The sequence below is a fragment of the Cataglyphis hispanica genome, chromosome 6, assembly GCF_021464435.1.
Source record: "Cataglyphis hispanica isolate Lineage 1 chromosome 6, ULB_Chis1_1.0, whole genome shotgun sequence".
Lineage (NCBI taxonomy): Eukaryota > Metazoa > Arthropoda > Insecta > Hymenoptera > Formicidae > Cataglyphis > Cataglyphis hispanica.
The window spans coordinates 2,488,963-2,510,693 of NC_065959.1; the positions used below are offsets into that span (position 1 = coordinate 2,488,963).

The 21,731-nt window shown below is 32.9% G+C and overlaps 4 protein-coding genes and 1 long non-coding RNA gene across 9 annotated transcripts; 2 read left to right on the forward strand and 3 right to left on the reverse strand.

The window, feature by feature from the left end:
* Window positions 1–190: 190 nt before the first annotated feature.
* Window positions 191–1,449, forward strand: LOC126850210 (uncharacterized). 2 transcript variants are annotated; one of them, XR_007687517.1, is made up of 3 exons: window positions 191–320; window positions 800–955; window positions 1,303–1,449. It is a non-coding gene; the product is annotated as an uncharacterized LOC126850210 (long non-coding RNA). The 2 variants fall into 2 exon arrangements; XR_007687516.1 differs by having other exon boundaries at window positions 198–320; window positions 777–955.
* On the reverse strand, window positions 957–4,783 carry LOC126850187 (leucine-rich repeat-containing protein 15-like). 2 transcript variants are annotated; one of them, XM_050592899.1, is made up of 8 exons: window positions 4,554–4,783; window positions 4,076–4,177; window positions 3,861–4,011; window positions 3,577–3,648; window positions 3,375–3,518; window positions 2,696–3,083; window positions 1,783–2,042; window positions 957–1,658 (listed from the first exon to the last, which is right to left on the reverse strand). In XM_050592899.1, exons 1-8 carry the CDS (start codon window positions 4,780–4,782, stop codon window positions 1,247–1,249), a joined length of 1,758 nt encoding a protein of 585 aa, XP_050448856.1. In that variant the 5' UTR covers window position 4,783; the 3' UTR covers window positions 957–1,246. The 2 variants fall into 2 exon arrangements, with proteins under 2 accessions (XP_050448856.1, XP_050448857.1); XM_050592900.1 differs by having other exon boundaries at window positions 4,076–4,182; window positions 4,554–4,714.
* Window positions 4,784–5,976: 1,193 nt separating this feature from the next.
* Window positions 5,977–8,000, reverse strand: LOC126850207 (uncharacterized). Its single transcript, XM_050592932.1, has 3 exons — window positions 7,855–8,000; window positions 6,438–6,746; window positions 5,977–6,341 (listed from the first exon to the last, which is right to left on the reverse strand). The coding sequence occupies exons 1-3, from the start codon at window positions 7,874–7,876 to the stop codon at window positions 6,283–6,285; spliced, it is 390 nt and encodes a 129-aa protein (XP_050448889.1). The 5' UTR covers window positions 7,877–8,000; the 3' UTR covers window positions 5,977–6,282.
* A 753-nt stretch (window positions 8,001–8,753) lies between these two features.
* LOC126850195 (uncharacterized) lies at window positions 8,754–11,602 on the reverse strand. 3 transcript variants are annotated; one of them, XM_050592915.1, is made up of 5 exons: window positions 11,373–11,602; window positions 10,950–11,124; window positions 9,782–10,628; window positions 9,186–9,479; window positions 8,754–9,026 (listed from the first exon to the last, which is right to left on the reverse strand). In XM_050592915.1, exons 3-5 carry the CDS (start codon window positions 10,587–10,589, stop codon window positions 8,797–8,799), a joined length of 1,332 nt encoding a protein of 443 aa, XP_050448872.1. In that variant the 5' UTR covers window positions 10,590–10,628; window positions 10,950–11,124; window positions 11,373–11,602; the 3' UTR covers window positions 8,754–8,796. The 3 variants fall into 3 exon arrangements, with proteins under 3 accessions (XP_050448872.1, XP_050448870.1, XP_050448871.1); XM_050592913.1 differs by having other exon boundaries at window positions 9,770–10,628; XM_050592914.1 differs by lacking the exon at window positions 10,950–11,124 and having other exon boundaries at window positions 9,770–10,628.
* A 1,265-nt stretch (window positions 11,603–12,867) lies between these two features.
* On the forward strand, window positions 12,868–19,863 carry LOC126850575 (cilia- and flagella-associated protein 43-like). The gene is made up of 17 exons (XM_050593719.1): window positions 12,868–12,893; window positions 12,965–13,136; window positions 13,266–13,525; window positions 13,598–13,928; window positions 14,064–14,400; window positions 14,645–14,910; window positions 15,062–15,325; window positions 15,568–15,839; window positions 15,915–16,128; window positions 16,218–16,564; window positions 16,761–17,067; window positions 17,247–17,596; window positions 17,723–17,904; window positions 18,020–18,618; window positions 18,810–19,229; window positions 19,302–19,403; window positions 19,469–19,863. Exons 1-17 carry the CDS (start codon window positions 12,868–12,870, stop codon window positions 19,790–19,792), a joined length of 4,773 nt encoding a protein of 1,590 aa, XP_050449676.1. The 3' UTR covers window positions 19,793–19,863.
* Window positions 19,864–21,731: the final 1,868 nt, after the last annotated feature.

Here is a 21,731-nt window from a genome sequence, read left to right on the forward strand (position 1 = left end):
AGTGCCGTTGTGTGACTACCGGAGTTATTCCGAGACAGACGATTTATCGCTGTTTATCCGCCGCGTGCGAATTATAATCGTACCTCGCGTATGATTAATATAGCAAAGTGTTAAGTGTATTTTATTCATCTTAGAATCGAGCGCGTCTCGATACTCGCGGGTGTCGTTGTCCGTCGGCCGTCTCATTTTGCGCTTGTCTCTTTTGGAGCACGCTCGCTCGCACGCTCGCTATAACTTTCGCGCTCATATTATTATAATATTATTATAATATTAAAATATTATAAATTGCGTTATCGCACAGTGCAGTTATTAACACAAATGTATTTCGCTCATGATGTATTCCTTATAGAAATGAAAATTAGGAACGATTCATTATAAAAAGGAGACTTGTAATCATTGTTAACAATAATCTTGATTAATAATATCACGTGGCATTTTATGTTTCATAGATACAAACTTGTGTATTTTACGTTTTTTATATTTGCAACAATATATTATAACATATATTATCAATATTATAATTAATATATACATAATAATGTAAAATGGAGAATATTTTTATGTTACAACTTTTCTTTTAAATTTTAGATTTTTTATTTTTTAGAGTATCTATTGTAAGACTTTATTTCAATATTCGAAAAACTTGCTAATGATAGAACATATGGTAGTAACAGTAACGTAGATCCTGATTTATGATTCACTTTCTCTTTTGTTACCAAAAGAGAAAGTGAATCATAAATCAGGATTGTGACGATTCTGACAGTTGTCGCATAAAGGCCAGGTTGTGTCTGAATACTAGATGGGTGTGATAAGACTGACCAGCGCAAAGGTCTTTTATTGGTAAAAAGGGAATCAGTCGAAAATTAACGTTTAACAGATCAGACGGATCATACGACAACTCGAGACATTTGACTTAAAAGGAAGAAAGACGGTTATCTGTCGCGATAGCATCTGTGTTAGTTGAAATCTTTTATTCTAGTTTTGTTATAATAAACATATTTTTTATACTCAACTCTTTATTGTTTATATTTATTCCTCCAGCCATAATCTCAATCTATAATAATTACTTTTAAATTATCTTGCCATGTGTCTATTTAATATATAAAACTATAAATGTAATGTCAATTGCGCAAAAGTTTAGAAATGAGTTTTTATATTTGTTTACATTTTATATTAAGATTATTGCATCACCGTAAAATAAAAATAATTCTCCAGAAATATAGTATTTAATCAATTTATACCAAGATCATGTTAAAACTGTGTTTTTTCTGATTTCACGCGGCGTAACGGATGGCATTATAGCATCGAGAGGTAACCGAGGTATGATCCCCTTCATAGAAGCCCATTGACCCTCACAGAGCTCGTGAAAGGTCAAACGCAGCAGCGACTGATCACCTAGAATACCAGGGCCTCTACAAGTTGCACCAGCTCCAAATTCCCAGATACTCCAATTGCCTGTCAAGATCAAAGCTTGTTGTATCTGCAACGGATTGGTTAGATTCGCGAATCTGGCAAATCTTCTGCGTAGCCAAGAGGCGATATAAGAGGCACGGCAGTCGCAATGCCAAGGATTTCGACTTAGACGTATCTGCTGAATCATCGATATGGCGTCCAAACTGCCAGCTGGCAAAAAAGAGATGTCATTTGACTCCAATTGTCTAAAAGAACACGATATCGTATTATATAATTAAAGAAAATTAAACATCAAAGGAGAAAAAATTAACATTGTTCAATATTAAATTGAAAATTATATGTTTATACGAAAGTCAAGTATCGACTCACAGTTTCTGCAATCTCGGCGTATCTTCGAAAACTCCTGATTGCACTAATCTTAATCGATTAGATTGCAAGAAAAGAGATGTGACGTTGGATAATCCGCGAAAGACACCTCTGATTAAGATTTCTATACGATTGCCATAGAGAATAAGACGTTCCAAAGACATAGAATTATTGAATAATCCAGGTGGCAAGTGTTTTATATGATTATGTCCTAGTCGGAGTTCTCGAAGAGCTGTCATGCTGAGAAAGGCTCTTGTATCAATCTATCACAAAGAACAAAATTACTTAAAGAAAGAAATCATTTTTTAAAAACATTAATCAACATTAATCTTTATATAATATTATAAGATATAAATTTTTCTCTTATAAGAAACTATTTTTATGCTATATACAGGATGGGCTCAAACCTTTCGACCAGACTTTAAGATTTTATAGGAAATTTAATTCTGAACAAAAAGTTTCCTATAAACATGAGTTAAAAAATGCTTCCTTAAGAAGTTAGCACCTAAAAACCTCCGAAATCGCGGTTACTTTATAAGTTTTTACAAATATTAAGCCAGATATGCGTTTTTTAACAAATAATGTCTAAACAAAAGTTGTAAAAAATTAAATTATCTTTCAAATGAAATGATTGTAGTATGTTCCATAGGTTTTGAGATAAGCTATCATTTCCTACAGTGATTGGTTTATATTAAAAATTATTAAATTATTAAATATGTTAAATATTAAAAATTATCTAAAACCATAACAGCATAAATAAAGAGTATTTTTATAAAATTCTATCGATAGCCGAAGAAATACTTTTTTGTAAATACTTTTTTGAAATACATTTAAAACTGATTTAGGCCCATCCTATATATTAGTGCCATGATTTTAAAAATAAAAGAAAGAATGTAAAAGAATTTACGATATTTACATGGGATATTCTATTGCTCGATATTTCCAGAAGTTCTAGCTGTACAAGAGTCGAAAACAACCCCTTAGATATTTCTGTCAATCGATTATCTCTCATGTCTAACTCTTTGAGAGAAGTTAGATCTTTTAATATACTGTTAGGCAGTTCTTTCAAACGATTTTCTTCGAGTGCGAGGCGTCTGAGATTAATCGTATCTCGGAAAATTGGAACGGGTAATCCGGTTAACCGGTTTTTACCGAGCAACAATTCCTCGAGATTCCCAAGACCACGAAACGTATCGGGAGATAACGACGAGATGCGATTCGACGAAAGATCCAATAAAGCCAAAAGTCTGTTGCTCAAAAAAAGATCTTCCGGCAAAGTACGAAGTTTGTTTGATGACAGATCGCTAACAATAAAATAAAATAAAATGAGATGTTATTAAATATAATTTAAATTTTAATAAATATATTTACAGAATATATCTAATATTCTAAATGTTTTTTTTTTAATTAATTTATAAGGCGATATGTATTTTTCATTATTTTATGATTGATTTTCTTTTTTCAATCAACAACTGCAATTTAATTTAAAATCTTGTCAGCAATTTTACATTAGAAGTTTTTACAATTATAAATTTTTGACACATATATAGATTTTTATAAAAATTGTTTTTTCTGTCGTTAAATGTCTGACGTACAGTATTCGAAGATTTCTTAATCCAAAGAATTGATTTCGTTGCATCTCCTTCAATAGATTGTTACTAAGCCTGACATTTGCAACGCCGTGCAGCGGCAGGAACAAATTCGATGCTAAATGCTCGATAAGGTTGCTGCTCAGATCTCTATAATTCGTCATCTCATTAGAAGTCTCATTTCGCGGTCGTTACTTACATCACTTACAAATGGTGCAGCCGCGTCATGTTTCTAAATGTGTCTCTATGTAGAGCATTAAGCCGGTTATTCCCGAGATCCCTATAAAAGGCATGTCAAATAAGTAATTTCCACTCTCAAGGCATTTACATTGAGACTGCACTGGTAATATTCTATTGGAAAATTCACAAATATCTGTCATAAAAAATTGCAATAAACATTGAAAAATAAAGTTTAAAATATACATTTATTTTTTTTTTTAGGAAAAATTATTTAAGTTAGAATTTTTAGATTTTTTTTAAAGAGACACTTACAGTTTTAATACATCGGCGGGGACCAGTTGCATCGGAGGTAGATCCAGCAGATCGTATCTCCAACAAGACACCGATTTCATTTCTGGTATGCATTTGCACGGTCCCTCGGCACAAATCTCCCAATCCTCTTCCCTCGAGCTGATCTGCCAAACTGCGACAACATTGGCTGTGTTTTCGTGTATCCACATCGAGTATGCGAAACGTGAGATTCTTACCCGGCTGTTCGACCGCTCGTAGTCTCCTTTCGAGGCTCGACAATCGATTCTCCATCTCTTCGAAGATCGACACTGATTCCGACGTCGGTGAACGTTCCGTATCTGCGCTTATATGGGATGCTTTATTTCGAGATTTAAAGTCGCGTATCTTAAATCGTATTGACAGCTGAGGCGATACAAAAAAATGAATTATAGCTTTGAAAATTTTATGCATTTGATTAGTCTTTTTTTTACATATAAAAAAATCTCGTTTTTCTCAGCTTTAGAATTCTTGAGGAAGCGTAATCTTCATAGATAACGCGTAAATCTAGATACAAATAATATTTCGCGATCTCAATCTATGTAATATTCAACGATATAGCATATAATTATCATCTTTATAAGACTTCGATTCAAATTACTTTCCGCATTTTTTTTGGTATCGATTTCTACTATCAGATTTAGTCACCGATAATTATTTGATTTGTGCGTTGATTACCTGTTGGTGTCCGCGTGCTTGCGGTCGTGCAGGTGTACGAGACTAGAGGGTACGTTCTCGTCTCGCATAACGAGAAGAGAACAATTACGCAGTAAAGTTTTGAAGATAAGTCGGTCATGTCGCGCGTCACCCGGACCAGATGATGACACATTGTAGGTGGGACAAAGTGCACCGGACTGAGGACGCGCGGCCGGCCGTCATTCTTCATCGCTCGCGGTCGCATCCTCATTATCTTGGGCATTGATTTGAAAGGTAAACTCGTTACAACGAAGATTGACGGACAATAGCCCCGCCCGTACAAATTACGTTCTTTAATGCACATGCGCCGTTCATATGCTTAGTAATACAATGCTTCTGACATTTATGAGAAATTTATGAGATTATTTTTATCAAATCTTTTTCTAAAAAATAATTAATTGTCATAAAATCATCCTATATAAATGTAATATATTTTAACATTATATAGAGTAGATTACATATAATTAATTAATTTCTAATGTTGCCATACTTTTATTTCATTCTAATATAATTAATTAAATTAATAGAGATAATAATAATCGTGAACGAGAGATAAGATAATAAAATGTAAAAATATATTGTGTAAATTCGGCCATTTTCTTATCTGTAATTCAAATTAATAATATTTCTTTATATTTGTTTAACCCTCTAGAAGATGAGTTACAAAATTGTTACATTTATTTGTCAATCGGTAATAACAACTTGTTTGGATTGTGTCGACATCATTCGGTACAACTGCGAAAAAGTGACTGAAATATATTATATAATATAATATTGATACATGTATATGTCGAAGAGAGAAATAAGATAAAGTTACATATCATATTTACAGTCACACATTTCCTTCTTCTTATAGCATTATAAGATTAAATAATCAATGTGAAAATTAAATAATCAATATGAAAATTAATAATGGCAAGAAATACCTGCATTTAATATCTTAAACAAACTTTTTAATTATTATTTATGACTTAAAGAAGATTCTTGAAAGCAAATTGTTCTCACATACACAAAAATATATTTTTTTTTTATTTTCAACGAAATATAGTATAAAATAAAAATGGTAAAAAATAAAAAATTGTAAAATAAAGATGCATACAATATGTAATCGATTATGCTTAACATAACTGCATAAGTTGCGTGAAATAAAAACAGACAATAAAACAGATATAAAAAAAATAAAAATTATCTGTTTACTCCAGAATTATGAATATATTTAACTAACTTTGTATTTGCGTTTGAACAGATCATAGTCGTCATTAGAAAGTCGATTCACATGTACATATATTTAAAAATTCAATACTCAGTGTATCGATTTACATAAATTAGAAATCACATACCAGAATCAATATGAGTGTGTCAGAATCGCAGAAAAGGAAGTGATTACGAGAAACAAAATCAATAATTGCTCATTATTAATATTTATTAGATAGATACACTGTGACTTTTACATTATGTAATTGCAAATATATAACGTGTAATTGGTGGGCAATTTTATTGTCAAAGAGATTTTCTCGCGTAATTATATATCTAGTGTTTTCTTTTTTTAAAAAATTCTGTCTATTCTATAATCGCGGAAAGAGTGCCATCAGGTCACAATGTATTACGATATTTTACTCAAACTAAATAAACTCGCGATAATAAGATATAACGATTGATTTGACGATCTATTTTGTGGTTTCACGATGATCCTATGAAATCGAGCAATTGTTTAAGACAGTTTTACTCCGCCGGATCCAGGGCACTCTCCTTTGCTCTTCACAGCCAATTCTGTGATGTTGAGAAATAATGTGTGTATGATTATAATTTTTTTTTTATTTATATAAAAAATTAATAAAATAATATTTCTTTCGAATTTATACTTACTCGTGCCCATTTCGCAATTGTAAACATCCAAAGCGCACTGCGTGCCAAAAGTCCTTGGTTTGAAGTTGGAGTCAGCAGGATCGTGAACGCAAATAGGATCATAATCGTTCCCGCATTCTCGAGCACAGTCCTTCTTATTTTTCTTCGCGTCCTTGGCAGCCTTGATAGCATCCTTTACATCCTTCGACGCGGTCGCCGCTTCCTTTATGTCCTTAGGTTCCTTTATTTCCTTCATGGTGGTTGTCTTGGCGTCATCGGGAAGAGCATACGTGTCCTCGCAGAACGTGAACATGCTGAGGAACGCGAATGCTAAAAAAGAAGGTGGATAGAAAATTTAAATTAATTTACAAAAATATTTTGATCAAATTTTTTTTTAGAAATTTCTGATTAATTCTTTTTTTATACCATAATGCAATAGATTTTAGTTTAAATTGCAATTGCAATCAACACAATTATTTTAAAGTTTTTCTCAATAAAGTTGTTGATAATATACTTTAACGAGATAATCATAAGAGATTACTCTTATTAATACGTTATTCGAATGACCGATATAATTTTCGAAAATTTTCCCCGTTAACAAGTTGTGGAGAACGGTATTACGTAAATCAATTGATAGTGGCTTAGTGTCTCGTTGGGATGCTGCATGGCCTTAATGCGCATCTCTATTGGATGATTGCGCCTTTATTGTAATCAAGGTATTTTAAATCGAGATCATTCTGCTCCTTGCAACGCGATTGCGACGTTTCTTCTCTCAAGGATACTTACACCCACGCATGTAAAAGATATTTTACTTAATCTTTCACGGTAAGAGATTTCTTTGAAAATCTCCAATAATTTTTGTGCGAATAACAGTTTTAATGAATAATTAATTAAAAAAAATACGCTTTTTATCTTTTTTTAATTAAACAATTTTAATGATGTAATATTGCAATCGAGGTCAAGTAAAACTGGATTTCAAATTAATGCGAGGCGAAAGGTGCACGTACATATATGGCAATAATATCAAGATTTTATTATAAATTTTAATAATGCCCTTTTTTAATTAATACATTTGAAATTTAAAATTGTTTTTACAGACTCTAACAAAAATCATAAAAAAAAACGATCAAAAATTTAAACCAAACTTATAAAGAGATATAAAATCAACTAGTGAAAGAATTATTGATATAAGAATATTTATATTATCAAATTTTACTTGTAATATTTTTAAGTGCACAAAAAATAAATTATTAAACTAAATTATCAGGAATTTAATGAAATTTTCAAATATTTAACTGAATGTCTTTAATAATTTGAACAATTGTGTATCACGCATCTGAATTTGATTAATAAAATTATAATATATTTAATTAATTGCGGAGATTATCACGATATTTTTGTTACAAAATGTGAAATTAACTCGATGCAGTTTTCGTACCAACTATAATTGCTACCTCCATCGTTCCGGTTGATCAGTGATGTCTCAATTGAAATTTCTCAGTGACGATTTTCTGACACGACGAATGGCAATCAAAAGAGGACTGGCATATCGTGTCACCATGCTACGTTTATAAACCGAGTTAAATCCCCATCCCCACCTGAGAAGAATTGAGAGTAGGATGCATTATACTCTGGTCATGATAGTCGAGTTAATCATGCTGTATATGGCACCTTACTTCCCAATATAATATACTCAATACATTAAATAAAATACAGATTGCAGCTGAGCAATTGAATACGTTTATACAAAGGAATATTGCAAATATAAATGTATAAAAAATATATTGTAAATTTAGATTAAATTATATAAATTTAGATATGCATATTATTACCTAATATTACTTTTAAAATTGACATCCAACTTTTATTCTATTTTTATTTAAAAAATATGTTTTATATTTTTCAACATAAATAATTTACTGATAAATAAGAAGCATATTGAACATCACGTGCTTACGTCAATATATCCGCATATTCGATTATCGAAAAAAAAAAAACAAAAAAAAAACGGTGATTAAAAGTAACTTGTTTAGGTAAAATTTTATTTCCCAAGTGCACTTGTGCACTTCATTATTTACAATTAATACGTAATGACCGAATAATTTCGGTATCATACCTAAAAGGAAAGATCATTTTGTAATCTTCTCTAAACGTTTCGGATGCTGTCGATTACAAGATTGATCGAGTAATGTTCCACATTTGCAACATTTTGCAAAGGATTCTTTGATCATATGTTAAAATATGATATTTTAATCATGAATTAAGCATTCAGGGAAAAAAATCTCTTTTTTTTATAAAATGTAAATAAATAAATATATTAAATAAATAATCATGAGTACATAGATGACACACAATGAAGTTCGATGATAATGTAAACTTCTCACTGCTCTTTCTGTCTTGTTAGCTGCCTTTCTTCCTCCACGTAGCTGTTGAATAAATTCAAGTAGCCGTACCAAGATTCGTTGAACGCAAACGCTTCGGTGATGCGACACGTAAATGTCGTGCATTTCTCCGTCGAATTTGAACGAGCACTGTTTTGCGCCTCGTACTTTTCGACGGAACTTCTTACCACGCCTTCAAGACTGTTTAGTGTTTCCAAACTTGTATAAGCTGAAAAATATGAAATGCCATCAGACAAAAACAATAGAAAAAATTAAGAGATGATAAATATGATGTTTTAGATTGAAAATTAATTTATTGCAATCCAGTTAATCATTAAAATTCAATCCAAGGTTCAGAAATATTCTGTAAATTAATGTAACAACTTACGCGATGATAAATTACGTTCTTCGTCGTCTTCACCTTTATCAGAGACCTTTTTCTTGATTATCTCAAGTTTCGGTATGAAGAGTAACAAACAAATTACTGCAATAAATTTCACAATCATCTTGAAAATCACTAATTTCAATATGATTTTTGCAATGGTGAATGCGTTTAGTTTGAGAGCAAATGGCAATCCTAGATCGAAGCTCGGCAGAAGAGAAACGTAAGATACCTCCGGTAGTGCATAAGGAGCGCCGTAGACTGGAGTTGGAATAGAAGAATGCATAGAAGAACCATATCCTAAAACAAACCAGGAAATAATTACTCAAGTGATTAAGAAGAGTAAAAAAATGTAACATTTAAACTAAAAAAAAAAAAAAATCGCTTTAAAAAATTGACTTTGCATTAATCAAATAATACACTTTGTCATAATTATAAATTAATAATAATAATAAAAATAGATGAAAAAAGAGTAAACAGAAAGAGAAAAAATAATAATATTTTTTTAATAATATATTTATAAATTTTATCTAATTTTCTTATTTTATTAAATATAATAAAAATTTATTCGACAGTAAACGTGACATTACCTTTGATCTCACCTTGTTGCGGTGGTAAATAAGAATTTCCAGGAGGTCCGTACGAAGGAGTCTGCGGATAAAACGAGGGACCATCTTGCGGCGGGCCGTACGGATTCTGCGGTGGACCGTAAGAGTTTTGCGGAGCATTGTAGTTATCATTGTAGCCCATTGACGGTTTCAAAGATTGAGGATAAGAATCGCTAGGCCCCCCGTGTGTGATTCGCGGATTCTTGGATGCATACGAAGATTCGGGGGAGCCGTACTCCGTTTCCGGCCTGTAAACGGGCCCCTGCACATATTCCCTCCTGTTCGTATTCGTCTTTGAGTCGGTCTGCACGATCCCTTCTCGCGAATCTTCGCTGTTACGCGAGTGTCTTAGTGCATCGAGATAACTGTCTCTTTTCCAGGCAGTCTTCGAGCCTTTGCTGACGGATCGATGACGGCTGTCGACGATATAAGAACCTCGCGAAGTCTCATTCTTCGGCACGATGGGTTTCCGGAGAACACTTTTGGCACGTTCTCCGAAATATACCCGATTAACGCTCGTGGAATCTACCAGGGAATTAATTTTTGTCGACGCAATGTCGTCGGAGTTGCTGAAATTAGAGATTATCGTGGCTCTAGTCGATAAAGGTGGACCGAGAACGAGATCCTTTCCCAGAATTATCGATGCCTCGGATTCTCTGGCCTCTATCTTCAAAGTTGATGCATCCGGTGTACTCTGATGATTCGGAGGCACTTCTTCGTGAGATGAGACCAAAAGGAGAGAGAGCAGAAAAACTAAGATCCAACCGAATTGATATTTCCGTGTTTGATAATGAGACATCATTTTGAGCGTAAGTTATCGTTGAAAAAGACTAACAGAAATCTGCAAGAAGAAAATATATTATAAGCAATTTGTGAAAATTGCAAAACAAATTTTTCTTGTTATTTTTCAGATAACGCTGTGCGATAGAAATAAAGCATCTGATAACACATTTTATAGAGAATTAACGACATATATAAATAATTAGTCAAGTGATTAAGAGTAACTATCATTAGAGTAACTATTAAAGAATATATAAATATAGACTTTATGTATCTTTTAGGCAACGCGACGAATTAGAGATTTCTAAGTCCCCAAAATAATCTTTTATGGAATTAATGTTGTTTCAATTAGAAGGAAAAAGGATGGACAAGTAGTACAAACAAGCACGACACGAGATGCCTTCTAGATGAGTGCAAAAGATCCCTCTTGAATACGAAATGCAAGCGATTGCGGCGCATACTAAGTGAGTAGCGGTCTTCGCCCCTTTTCAGCGGTCATTTCAACAATGACCCTAATTCACGAATACAGAATGATAAAACAGTTGCAATTTGCAGTTCTACAACAAATATTCTTGCAATATAATCTAATATTTCATTATTATATCTGTCTTTCACTATTAATTAAATAAATTATTATTTAATCATTATATTTTTATTTACATTATATATAAAATTATTAAATTTATGATAGGCATTTTTTAAAAAATTATGCAAGGGTAATAATAATAAAATTATTTTTTATGAGATAAGTACTTAGTAACAAAGCTAGACAGGATAATGTGACGATTTGAACGAATATACATACGTTGACTAATTTCACTTAAAGAGAGATCCACTTTTCCACTTTTGAAAATGACAATGATTTCTAGCTACTTATTTGTTCCTCAGGAATTTAGTTTTATAAATCTCCTCCTTATAAATTTGCTCATTCGCAAATCTCATTCACCTCAGCACTAAACACAAAATTCTATTCACTAGAAAACGTTCTGACCGAGTGACAAGTTCACGAAGCTCTCGTCATGCTCTTGGCAAACACTCATGTCGATCAACGTTCGTGAATAAAAAATCGTCGCCTTTGCTTCCTCTATATATGCCGTTCGCATTCGGAAGGGGCACGAGGTTCACGTTATTAGGTTACTATTTCATCGTGCCCCTTTGACACTTCTAGCACTACCGTCGACCGATCGCTGTCGTCTGCCAAAATTTTTACCATTATCATTATCTTTCCAAATAACCACCTTCTTTCAAATTACCATATTTATTATCTTTTAAATAAAAAAAATGTTCTGTTACAATTTTATATTGCAAATAAATTCCAAATAATAAAATAATTTTCGTTATTATTATTGTATATATTAAACTATTAATAATAATAATTATCATATATTTATTTATTAATTTCAAAAAATAGCAGATTTCTGATACTACTATTAATTACTAAGTAAACAGAAGAATATTTGATTCATTTTTTGCAATGATTGTATTAGAAAGAAAAAAAATTAAATCGTGTTTTAATGTTTTTATTCATTAAAAGCGATATTCGAGTTTTCCATATTAATTTTATAAAATTATTGAAAAAATGCGGAAATGTTAGTAGAGAGTTTAAAAGCGTGGGATCTATTATTATGTACTAGATGATGCAGTTTATAACGGTGTCACTATTTTTCGAGTCTTTTACAATACTATGATATCCGGTGGCATACTTTTAAATGACATTAGTGTGGCATTCCTTTAATGATTCTATTATTTTCCGGGACGTATGCAAATATTTTGCACGATGAAAGTCTTGAAGATCGTATATGTCCGTCCGCGTTCTTCTTCGGCAATCAAAACACGTACGAAAATGAGCAAACATTCTGCTACATTATAGCTCTCTTAAAATAATCATCCTATCAATTTCTTTAGAATCAAACGAAAAAAATCAATTATTCATATAATTTTATAAGGAACGTTTTTTAGATAAATATTTATTAGCAGAAAAATTTATTTAATTAATTATTTAAAATTAATTTATATTTATAATTGTCATTAATCAACAAACAATTTATATAATTAATTTAATAAATTATAAAACTAATTTCTATACAAATAAAATACGTGAATCTTTAGAAATGCATTGGAAAAGATCGTTAAATATAGTCTTTACGACCAACCCGATCGATACGTTAGCTTATCTGGGTCTCTGAGCAACCAAACACTGGTTACCCGCATGCAAGATTTACTTACCATACAAAAGCGAAATTATAACTGAGATAGTGCACGAAGAATGAGAATTTCCTACATACACTAAATTAGAGAAAATGAATCTTTCGCTAATTGAAACAAAGTGCGTACTGTCCTTCAAATGTAGCGCGGGAGTTAACTGCAACAATTTTTTATTCATTATTACTATTGTAGGTGGGTGAAGTTCGGAAAATCTCATGATTTTGTTTTCGTTGGAAAGGAAACCATTGCGACGGCTTCCGGCATTTACGTGAGTTTTTTGGATCTGAATACGAGAGAAAGGCGAATCGAGCGTTTCGACAGCAAGGAAAGGGGCGATGGCGCATCCTGCTTGGCTGGACATCCGGTAATACAATTATTTATAATATGTTTATTTAAATTATTGAATATCTGGGCAAATGTAGCAAATGTATGTCACTGTCATACATTTTTGCTATTTATTTTTCGATGATAATATATATTTTAAATCTTGCAGACAGTTTCCATGTTTTCCGTAGTCGAAAGAAAATCTAATCCCAAAATATCGATATTTATGTATCCAACGCTACGAAGAATTTCCAGATGCGTGCTACCCGACAAAATCAATGGTTATTTATCCTGTTCTTTTGCTGGTACAGAATATCTCATAAGCATGACCAATTTCCCTGATTTTCGACTGATCGTGTGGCTATGGAGAACCGGCAAGCACGTCGCTGAGCTTAACATGAAGATCCACGATCTTGTTCAAGAAATTTGGTATAAAACAATTATATATATGCTTTATAGCATTTTAATTTTTCCTAAAATTGGAATCGATGATTTTATCAGCTGTTCGCCGAATTCTCCACATTTAATATCACAACTCGGAATCATCGACGGCGCGCTCGCAATCTGTCAAATACGCACGTGCTCGAAAATCGTGAGTATACATCACGTGGACGTGCCAGTTCCGGAACATAAAATTGTATCTTCGTCCTGGACGCCGGAAGGAAACCTATTTGTCTCGGACGAGTTCGGTAACGTATGGCTCATAGCGATAGAAGCTAACAAGTTATACTCTGTGGTAAAATTGGAAACGCTCGAACCATCGAAGAACAGACCGATCGTCATCACTTACAGGACTGGCGTCATAGTTGTGAATGCTGATAGTGAAATTACAGTGCGTATATTGATTCGATAACTCTCATTTAGTATAAGTAAAATTCACAATAATGTAGTTTTTTTTTATAAAAGTCTAATTACTATTAGATTTATAATTATTATAGCATAATTATATTATATTATTATCTTTTAGTTTTATAAAAAATCATTGACAGACTGGAACGTGTCGTGGCAATTTGTATGGTCGATTTCGACTTTCCATTCTATTCGAGTAGGAAGGCAATATTATTTTGAAGATGGGATTTTATTTCATTCCAATAGCGGAGAAATTTTTGAGATCAGTACGCAGTACGACAACGTTCCTCATATTGAAGTTATTTATACGGACGAGATAGAATACAAAGCACTGTTTTCTATATCTCAACGCACAGATCACGTCGCGGCGATAGATCGGTTAGATCGTCTTTGCATTTTTGAGATATCGACCGGCAAATTGACAGCGAGATTATCTCTGAAACATCACGGTGAAGGTAAAATATCAAATACAATGTCTTTTATATAAGACATTTAAGAAAATAATCATTTTTTTTATATGAGATGTGTCATCCCTTTTCTTAAATAATATAAGTATAGTTTATTCAATTTAATTTACTATGTTTAAATGTTTATTCAATTTAATTTATATATATAAAGAGAGAGAGAGAAAGAATAATCTTCACAGATTTTTACAAGACAATTAACATATTGTTGATTAGAATTACATATTAATTCTAGTCGTTCGTGCAGATTCACATCCTACTTTATCAATGCTTGTGGCATGTAGTGTTACTGGCAATTGCATTTTTATCGATGTCACATCATTACCTAAGGTCTTTAACTGCTTTCATCTTTGCGAGGATGTCTTGGATAGAATAAAATTCTCGCACTGTGGCGAATTTTTGGGAACTGGCAGTTCGCAAAGTGGCAAATTATTTATTATTGGCAAACGATTTAAACAACAGCCTGTAGATGTTCTTGGATTTATAGAAATTGATGGATATGTAAGATAATTATTTAAATTATATAGAGACGTTAGCAATAATATTTGTATACAAATCATGAATATGTGGATGCAAAAATCTATAAATATTTACAAAAAATATAAGTGAAAAGAGTTCAGATATTAGAGAATTATTTTTTTCTCTTTTATAGTTTGCTGATTTTCTGATATACAAGAGGCATAATGATCGCTTCGAAATCTTAGTTCTTGCAACGACTAATCCTTCCATGGCTTCGATCGGCGGTAATAAAGTAATCGTGTACACTTGCGAGGTTTCGAACAATTTCTACACGCATGCCATATATGCGATAGATTTATTAAAACCTTACAGGATGCTCTATCACGGAACGAATAAATCTCTGAATATACTGGGTATACCCTCTTTATCTAAACAATTACATCAAATGGAGATACAGGTATAAGTTGAATTACATAATTTCTTACTATTAATAAAAAAAAGCAACCAACTATTTTAATTTTTAATTGGATTTAGATTATCTTAAAAATATTTAAATTATATCGTATCAGATGAATTTTCAAGAGAATCATTACTCTAATATATTCTAATATATCATTCTAATAATCTTTATTTGAAAATTCTTTTTATGTTTTTCATTCAGATCCTAAAAAAAAAGAATTTATTAAATTTCTTTCGCAGAACGACTTTCAAGATATCAGTCTCACGCAAGCACTCTTCTCGATGCATCAGCTGAGGAATATCGGAATATACGTGACCGATTCTCGAGTCTTAACATATGGATACGATGGCTTAATCATAGTCAGAGATAGTATGGAACTTCGCAAAGTGATCGCAATTTTCATGCCACACCATCGCAGAGAAGGTGGTATTAAATGCGCAATTTCTTCGCGTTTTGGGGAAACAATTGTTTCCCTCGGTAGAAACGGAGATCTCGTTGGCAGTCGAGTCCGGTATTTTGCCTTTACTTATTTCATATATTTTTAATTTACAAAAATTCATATAATTCATTTTAATTATGCGATCAGTTTATCGGAAGCGAGAACAAACTTGGCAGAAAGCAGAGCTGTGAGTGTACATTTATCAATTGAAGACTTTGCTTCCGGTCCAAACAAATTGTACGGTTTGGCAGGAGAAACCTGGCTGGAGAATGTAATCGCCGCTAAACTAAAAGCCGAACGCGATGAAGCTCTACCTCTACGAGCTTCCATCTTAGCCGATCTGCAGAAAATAAAGAATCAGGTATATATATGTCTTTTCTCGGAATTTGATATTTTAGAATTAGGATATATAGTTACGATTTATAAGAAATTTTAATTTTCACATAATAGATACGTGAGCTTCTCGATATAAATGAAAGCAAACCACCGGACGCTCGATTGCCGATCTCGGCTTTCGATCTAGATCGCGAATATCGGCAGCGGAAGATAGAAGAGGCGCGACTTGAACGAGACGAAGTGCGTCGAAAACTCGAAGAAGAATGCACTCAACGGGATCAAATAGCCTCGTATATCCGCGAAATATTCTGGGATCCGTTGCAAGTAAAACCGTGTGCACTTAAATCTATCGGCGGTGATACGATAGTTCGTAATTATCCTCTCGTTGCATCGACTCGGAAAGTAAATGATATTAAAGTATGGAATAGGCTCTCTTCGGAGGCCGATGAGTTTTTATATAGGTATATATAATCATTTTTTTTTTCTCTAAAAATATAAATAATTTTAAGAAAATACTAGATATTTTGAAATTAATCAATGATTTATTTATCAATTTTTTTTTTAAATATTCTATAAGATTTATTAATAATATAAAAAATGTAATTTATATATCGTGAAAAAAACTTCTAATATGTAGACAAATAACACTGTTTCTAGTGACGAGGTGTATAATAAATCAATAGATGAGGAAGACGATTCAAGACGAGAATCCGCGGCATTTGATTTCGATAAAGAAGCTTCGACGAATAATTCTGATGATATTAAAATAAACGAAATGGCTAAAATGTGGTATACAATGGTGGATGAAGATGAAAGATTATGTATATCAGGTGTCACGACGCATAAGTGGATTGATGATGAAAGCATAGCTGCAACACATCAGCTGTTACTTCCTTGCAACAGTGATCTTAAAACTATTCTTAAAAAAGACACTATTATCGAAAATCGAGAGCGCAAATTAAAGGTGACGTCTACTACCAATCTATTAAAATTTATATTATATTATAAACGCAATAAAACTCAACCACATTTCTAATTAAAAATTTATACAGCATTGAAATTATTTTCTTAGTTTTTCTTTAACATATGTATTAACGAAAGCCATTGTAAAATGTTTCTAAATTGAAGCTTTCCCTCAAATAGATATATTTTAATAATCTTTTCGAGGAAATGAGACTCGCAAAGGAACGTGAATTAAAATGTACAAAGGAGCGCATCGATAGGCTTCAATATTGCGCTTCCGAGTTAAAGACAATGTTCGGAATAGACTCCGTTCTGGAGCCAATCGATACACCGACCTGGAGTGTCGAAGAAATATCTGATTACGTAATTACTGTAAAAGATCACGAGGTACTTGAAAAACAGTCGCGACGAGAAGAGTCTAAAATCGCGATGATTGATGAGGATCGAGAGGATGAAGAGAAAAACGGAAAAAACAATGATTTTTATGAGAGAGCTCTTGAAAAGATGATGGACGGTGTATTAGAATCTAAGTAAGTCGATCTTTGACAAATAATTGCTTAAAAAATTATATGAATAAAATCTTGAATTTTTATTAATAAAAAAATGTATACATATATACCTGAAAATTGGAAATTCAATTTCATTTTTATTTCAAGATGGGAGGACGAAGTTAAAAAGGAAATACCTGTGCCTGAATGCATAACCGCGAAAGATCCTTCGAAATATACCGATGAAGACATCGCAACTATCGCCTCGTACAAATGCAAAGTGCAAGCGCTGAAAGAAGAACGAAAAAAATATAAAGCGATGCTGCAGGCCGAGATCGTCGAGACAAAGGGTCTGTGAAAATAATAAACAAAATAATCATATTCAATAGAATAATTTTTTGGAATACCCAGACGCTTTTTCTACTGATAAATTTTTTTTTAAATCATAAAATATATGCATTTCAGAAGCCTTACAAAGAGATATCGCGGAATTCAATGACAAGTTGAAGGATCTTGAGTTAAAAAAGATGCAAATTGAATGCGCGATCCTGCAGGAGAGATTGATGAGAATACGAGCGATCCGGAGATACCGCAGCGAAGTCGACGGCAGGCAAAAAATCGTTCGTTTCACTGACGACGAACTGGTGCCGGCGACGCAAGAGGCACGCAAACTCGCCGAGGAATGCAACTCACTCGAGATAGTCGTAGCAGAATTAAAGTCTCGTTACGACAATCTCAACAAGGCGGACAAACGTCAGGAGGCCAAATTTCGCAGCGAATTCACGGACTTGAAGCAGCCGATAGTCGAACACTTGTTTAGGCATTACAAGAAGCGTCCCAGGATAGGTCGGCTCGTCACCACGTCCGTCACGTATCTGACGGAGGTGGCGAGATGCGTTGCGGCCAGCGAGAAGTCAGACATCTTACCGCGCGAATGTCTGGACTTCCTCAGAGGCATAGATGCGTTGGATACGATGCCCAGAAACCTGCCGCCGCAGATTAACGTCAATCACTGGCGAACTATGTGTAAGCTGAGAAGAGCAAAGGTCGAGGTGGAGACAAAGGTGAGGATGAAGATGTAAAAAATAATTTATTTATATTAAAAAATCAACAATCTTATAATAATTATTTTTGATGTATCATTAAAATAAGACATATCAACAACATTAAAAATAAAACAAATGCGTCGCTTTTTTTTCTTTTATAATGACTATTTTGATTTAATGCTATTAAAAAAATAAAATGGATGTTAAAGGTGAGATGTTGCGCGGTGGAAATGGCCGAGGCGGAGCAAACGCTGTCATTTTATCAGAAAACGATGCAATCAGCTGACAACGTAGTTGCGTGTAAAAAGGTCTGTCTAGAAAACTTAGAGAAATCTTTGACGCAACTTGCTGAGGAAATGGAGATCCAACTCGTTCTGAAAATGGGTCAGATTGAGGTCCCACTGCAAGGTTGTCCGTCCGATTACGAGAACACCGTTCTCGTGACACGCGAAGAGCTCTTACGTGTCAACGAATGTATCATTGAAACCGGAAAATGCAAGTTGGCGGCGATGCACAAATCCATGCACTTGCGAAAGGTCGTGTCGCAACAAGAGTGGCAGCACACATGCGCGAAGATGATATTGGAGGATTTGCAGCAGGAGCTGAAAGATGTTCAACAGTTCAAGGTCGTATTTAGTCTGTCATACTTTATCATTTGATATTAATAAGAAGAGAATATATAATATACTTGCATGTTTTAGATCACAAGAAACGTGCTTGAATTCTTGATCCGTGATCCCTGCAGTGTAAATCTTGAAAAAGATTACGAAAAGATGAAAACCAATTTGCGAATATTTCAAAATGTGAATATCTATTATAATTATATTGTTATATATAAATATTCTGACAAATTTAAAACGTGTTTCAGAGATTTCGCCAGTTATTGGCACTGGAACAAGCGCGTTTGAAGGAAACAAAGCGTATGATGGCTAAGTGGAAGAAAAAGAACGACAAAATATCGAAGGAGATCAAATCTAAGTCGTCGGATGTTGAAGAGTTTCGCAGATTACTCAACGATCCATGTCGCAAGAAGGACGAGGAGTCTCGTAAGATGAGACTTGCCGCGATCGCAAGACGCACTAAGCTTATCATAAAAGCGGAGAACAATTACAAGCAACTGCTAGCCTTACATGCTCATCTAGAAGTCTTAAAATTGCGAACGTATCCGACCTTGCAGTTTAAAATCGCATAATAAAACCGCATAAGATTTATACGTCGAGGAAAAAGATTGGCGGAAAATATTGGTCGCAACAAAATAATTGTTAAAAATTTCTCGGAATTAACTTAATAATTTATTAATAATAAAACTGTATTTTTTTTCTATTAAAATTATTTTTAATAATATTTTTAATAATAAAAACGTATTATTTATACAAGTGTATTGCACAAATGTATAGGGAAGCATGAGGAAGAGAGACGCATCAGATACTTTTTAATGCATCTTTAATTAATCACCTTGCTGAATTACAGATTTATGTTTGCTTAGATACTGGAATAATGACATAACTTCGATTACGTTTCTTACCAATACTTATTATTCCAATCTCGATCTTGCGCGTGCGAGGAAGAAAAATTGCTGGTTCCAAGAAGAAAATGAGGAAAGTAATGTTACTATACTATTATCTCATCCTAAAGTCTAAACATTTATTGGTAACGTGGAAATAAAAAAAGATATGCTAAGCGATGCTGTACTTAAAATATGATTCTGTCTTTGTTTAAAAATCGCAAAGAGAAGTATTTTGATTATTCTGTAAAATTTATTTAAAAAATATGTTAAAATTATCTGTCTGATATAATTCAAACTTTTGTAAAATACTTCGAATTTTCAGTGAAGCTCTTAGCTAAAATAGAAATTTGTCTTATATTTAATATATGCAGGAAAAACATTCGGTCTTTTATATTATGGTATCGTATTTACTAATGCCAATATGCCATCATCGCTGATTATATAAATTCTTCTAAAAAGTATCGATATTTATCACAGCAATTTCGATAACGTATTATGTTAACATAATCATTAAAATAGATTATTTGGCAGTTTTTTGCGAGATATTGTATTTAGTATTTATACGATATCTATCACGAGATAAATTATGACAGACTGTTGTTACCATCTGGACTAAACGATAATGCTGTTACTGGAATTTCCGTCTATTTATAAAGTCGATCATGAATTATCTGTGGCGATCCATAATGCTTTTTTCCTCCATCAGTTCATTGCTTATCGAAGTCTCGATACTTCGGCACGTGCCAGATACCTACAAGTGAATTATGATATTGCGGAAATTATTAATCAGGCGCTTTATATTTCAAAGTCAAATGTTTTTTTTTCAAGCCAGAATAATGATCTATCAACAAGAAAATTTATCAAAATTTATCAGCGCATTTACTTATTCGAGATAGCTTTTAACCTCGATAATGTTTATGATAAACCGTTTTCTAATCGCGAAAATAATATTAAAAATTTGCAAAGTATTGTCATGGCAATTAGATACAAAAGTTATGACTTATACAATTAAAATTACAGCGAAAAAAAATGCGTTTTATCATATCGACAATTTACAATAATTGGTAAACCATAAAATTAGTAAAATTTCAAAATTTACATTTTTTTTTAATGATGAATTTTTTGATCCGTAACAAATAAACTTATAATATGTAGACAAAATTATTTTTTAAAAGATTATTTTTTATGCAAATATAAAAAACAATCGTACATATACGTATAATATACGTATCGCAGCACCGCCCAAGTTTTGTTGAATATTTTCGATGTTATTTATATCGAACTCATAGATTGCATACTTATCACTGTTTTATAACGACGAAAATATGTTCAAGTTATTTATTCAGCTTGCGATTTTTCGATGATAGAGGAAAAGAGATAGCTGCGGTGGGAATCACTGCGTGACCTCAACAGGGGAAATTACCGCCGGTACTTTTCGTATGTCAACAAAGGTCTCTACGCGATTCCAACCGCGCGATATACATACATCACATATGCGATGTACATGCGTATCGCGTGCGTGTGCATGCGTCGCATCGCAAGAGGAATCGGGACGAAGGACGCAAAATCGCCAAGCGAAGCCGAGGACATGGACTTGTTAAACTTGAAAACGCGTTGGAGGAGA

What these genes read in the sequence shown, in the direction of transcription:
- LOC126850187 (XM_050592899.1), bottom strand. Translation starts at nt 4,782, where the DNA reads ATGAGGATGCGACCGCGAGCGATGAAGAATGACGGCCGGCCGCGCGTC. An exon ending in CGAGCAATAGAATATCCCAT is followed by an intron (nt 2,043 to 2,695) that starts GTAAATATCGTA and finishes TCTTTGTGATAG; the next exon opens with ATTGATACAAGAGCCTTTCT. An exon ending in ACGCCGAGATTGCAGAAACT is followed by an intron (nt 1,659 to 1,782) that starts GTGAGTCGATAC and finishes GTGTTCTTTTAG; the next exon opens with ACAATTGGAGTCAAATGACA.
- LOC126850207 (XM_050592932.1), bottom strand. Translation starts at nt 7,876, where the DNA reads ATGGAGGTAGCAATTATAGTTG. An exon ending in GGAGGTAGCAATTATAGTTG is followed by an intron (nt 6,747 to 7,854) that starts GTACGAAAACTG and finishes CTTCTTTTTTAG; the next exon opens with CATTCGCGTTCCTCAGCATG. An exon ending in CAATTGCGAAATGGGCACGA is followed by an intron (nt 6,342 to 6,437) that starts GTAAGTATAAAT and finishes TCAACATCACAG; the next exon opens with AATTGGCTGTGAAGAGCAAA.
- LOC126850195 (XM_050592914.1), bottom strand. Translation starts at nt 10,589, where the DNA reads ATGATGTCTCATTATCAAACACGGAAATATCAATTCGGTTGGATCTTA. An exon ending in GCAACAAGGTGAGATCAAAG is followed by an intron (nt 9,480 to 9,769) that starts GTAATGTCACGT and finishes GGTTTGTTTTAG; the next exon opens with GATATGGTTCTTCTATGCAT. An exon ending in AGAACGTAATTTATCATCGC is followed by an intron (nt 9,027 to 9,185) that starts GTAAGTTGTTAC and finishes CATATTTTTCAG; the next exon opens with CTTATACAAGTTTGGAAACA.
- LOC126850575 (XM_050593719.1), top strand. Translation starts at nt 12,868, where the DNA reads ATGAATCTTTCGCTAATTGAAACAAA. An exon ending in CGAGATCGTCGAGACAAAGG is followed by an intron (nt 17,905 to 18,019) that starts GTCTGTGAAAAT and finishes TATGCATTTCAG; the next exon opens with AAGCCTTACAAAGAGATATC. An exon ending in ATTTGCGAATATTTCAAAAT is followed by an intron (nt 19,404 to 19,468) that starts GTGAATATCTAT and finishes AACGTGTTTCAG; the next exon opens with AGATTTCGCCAGTTATTGGC.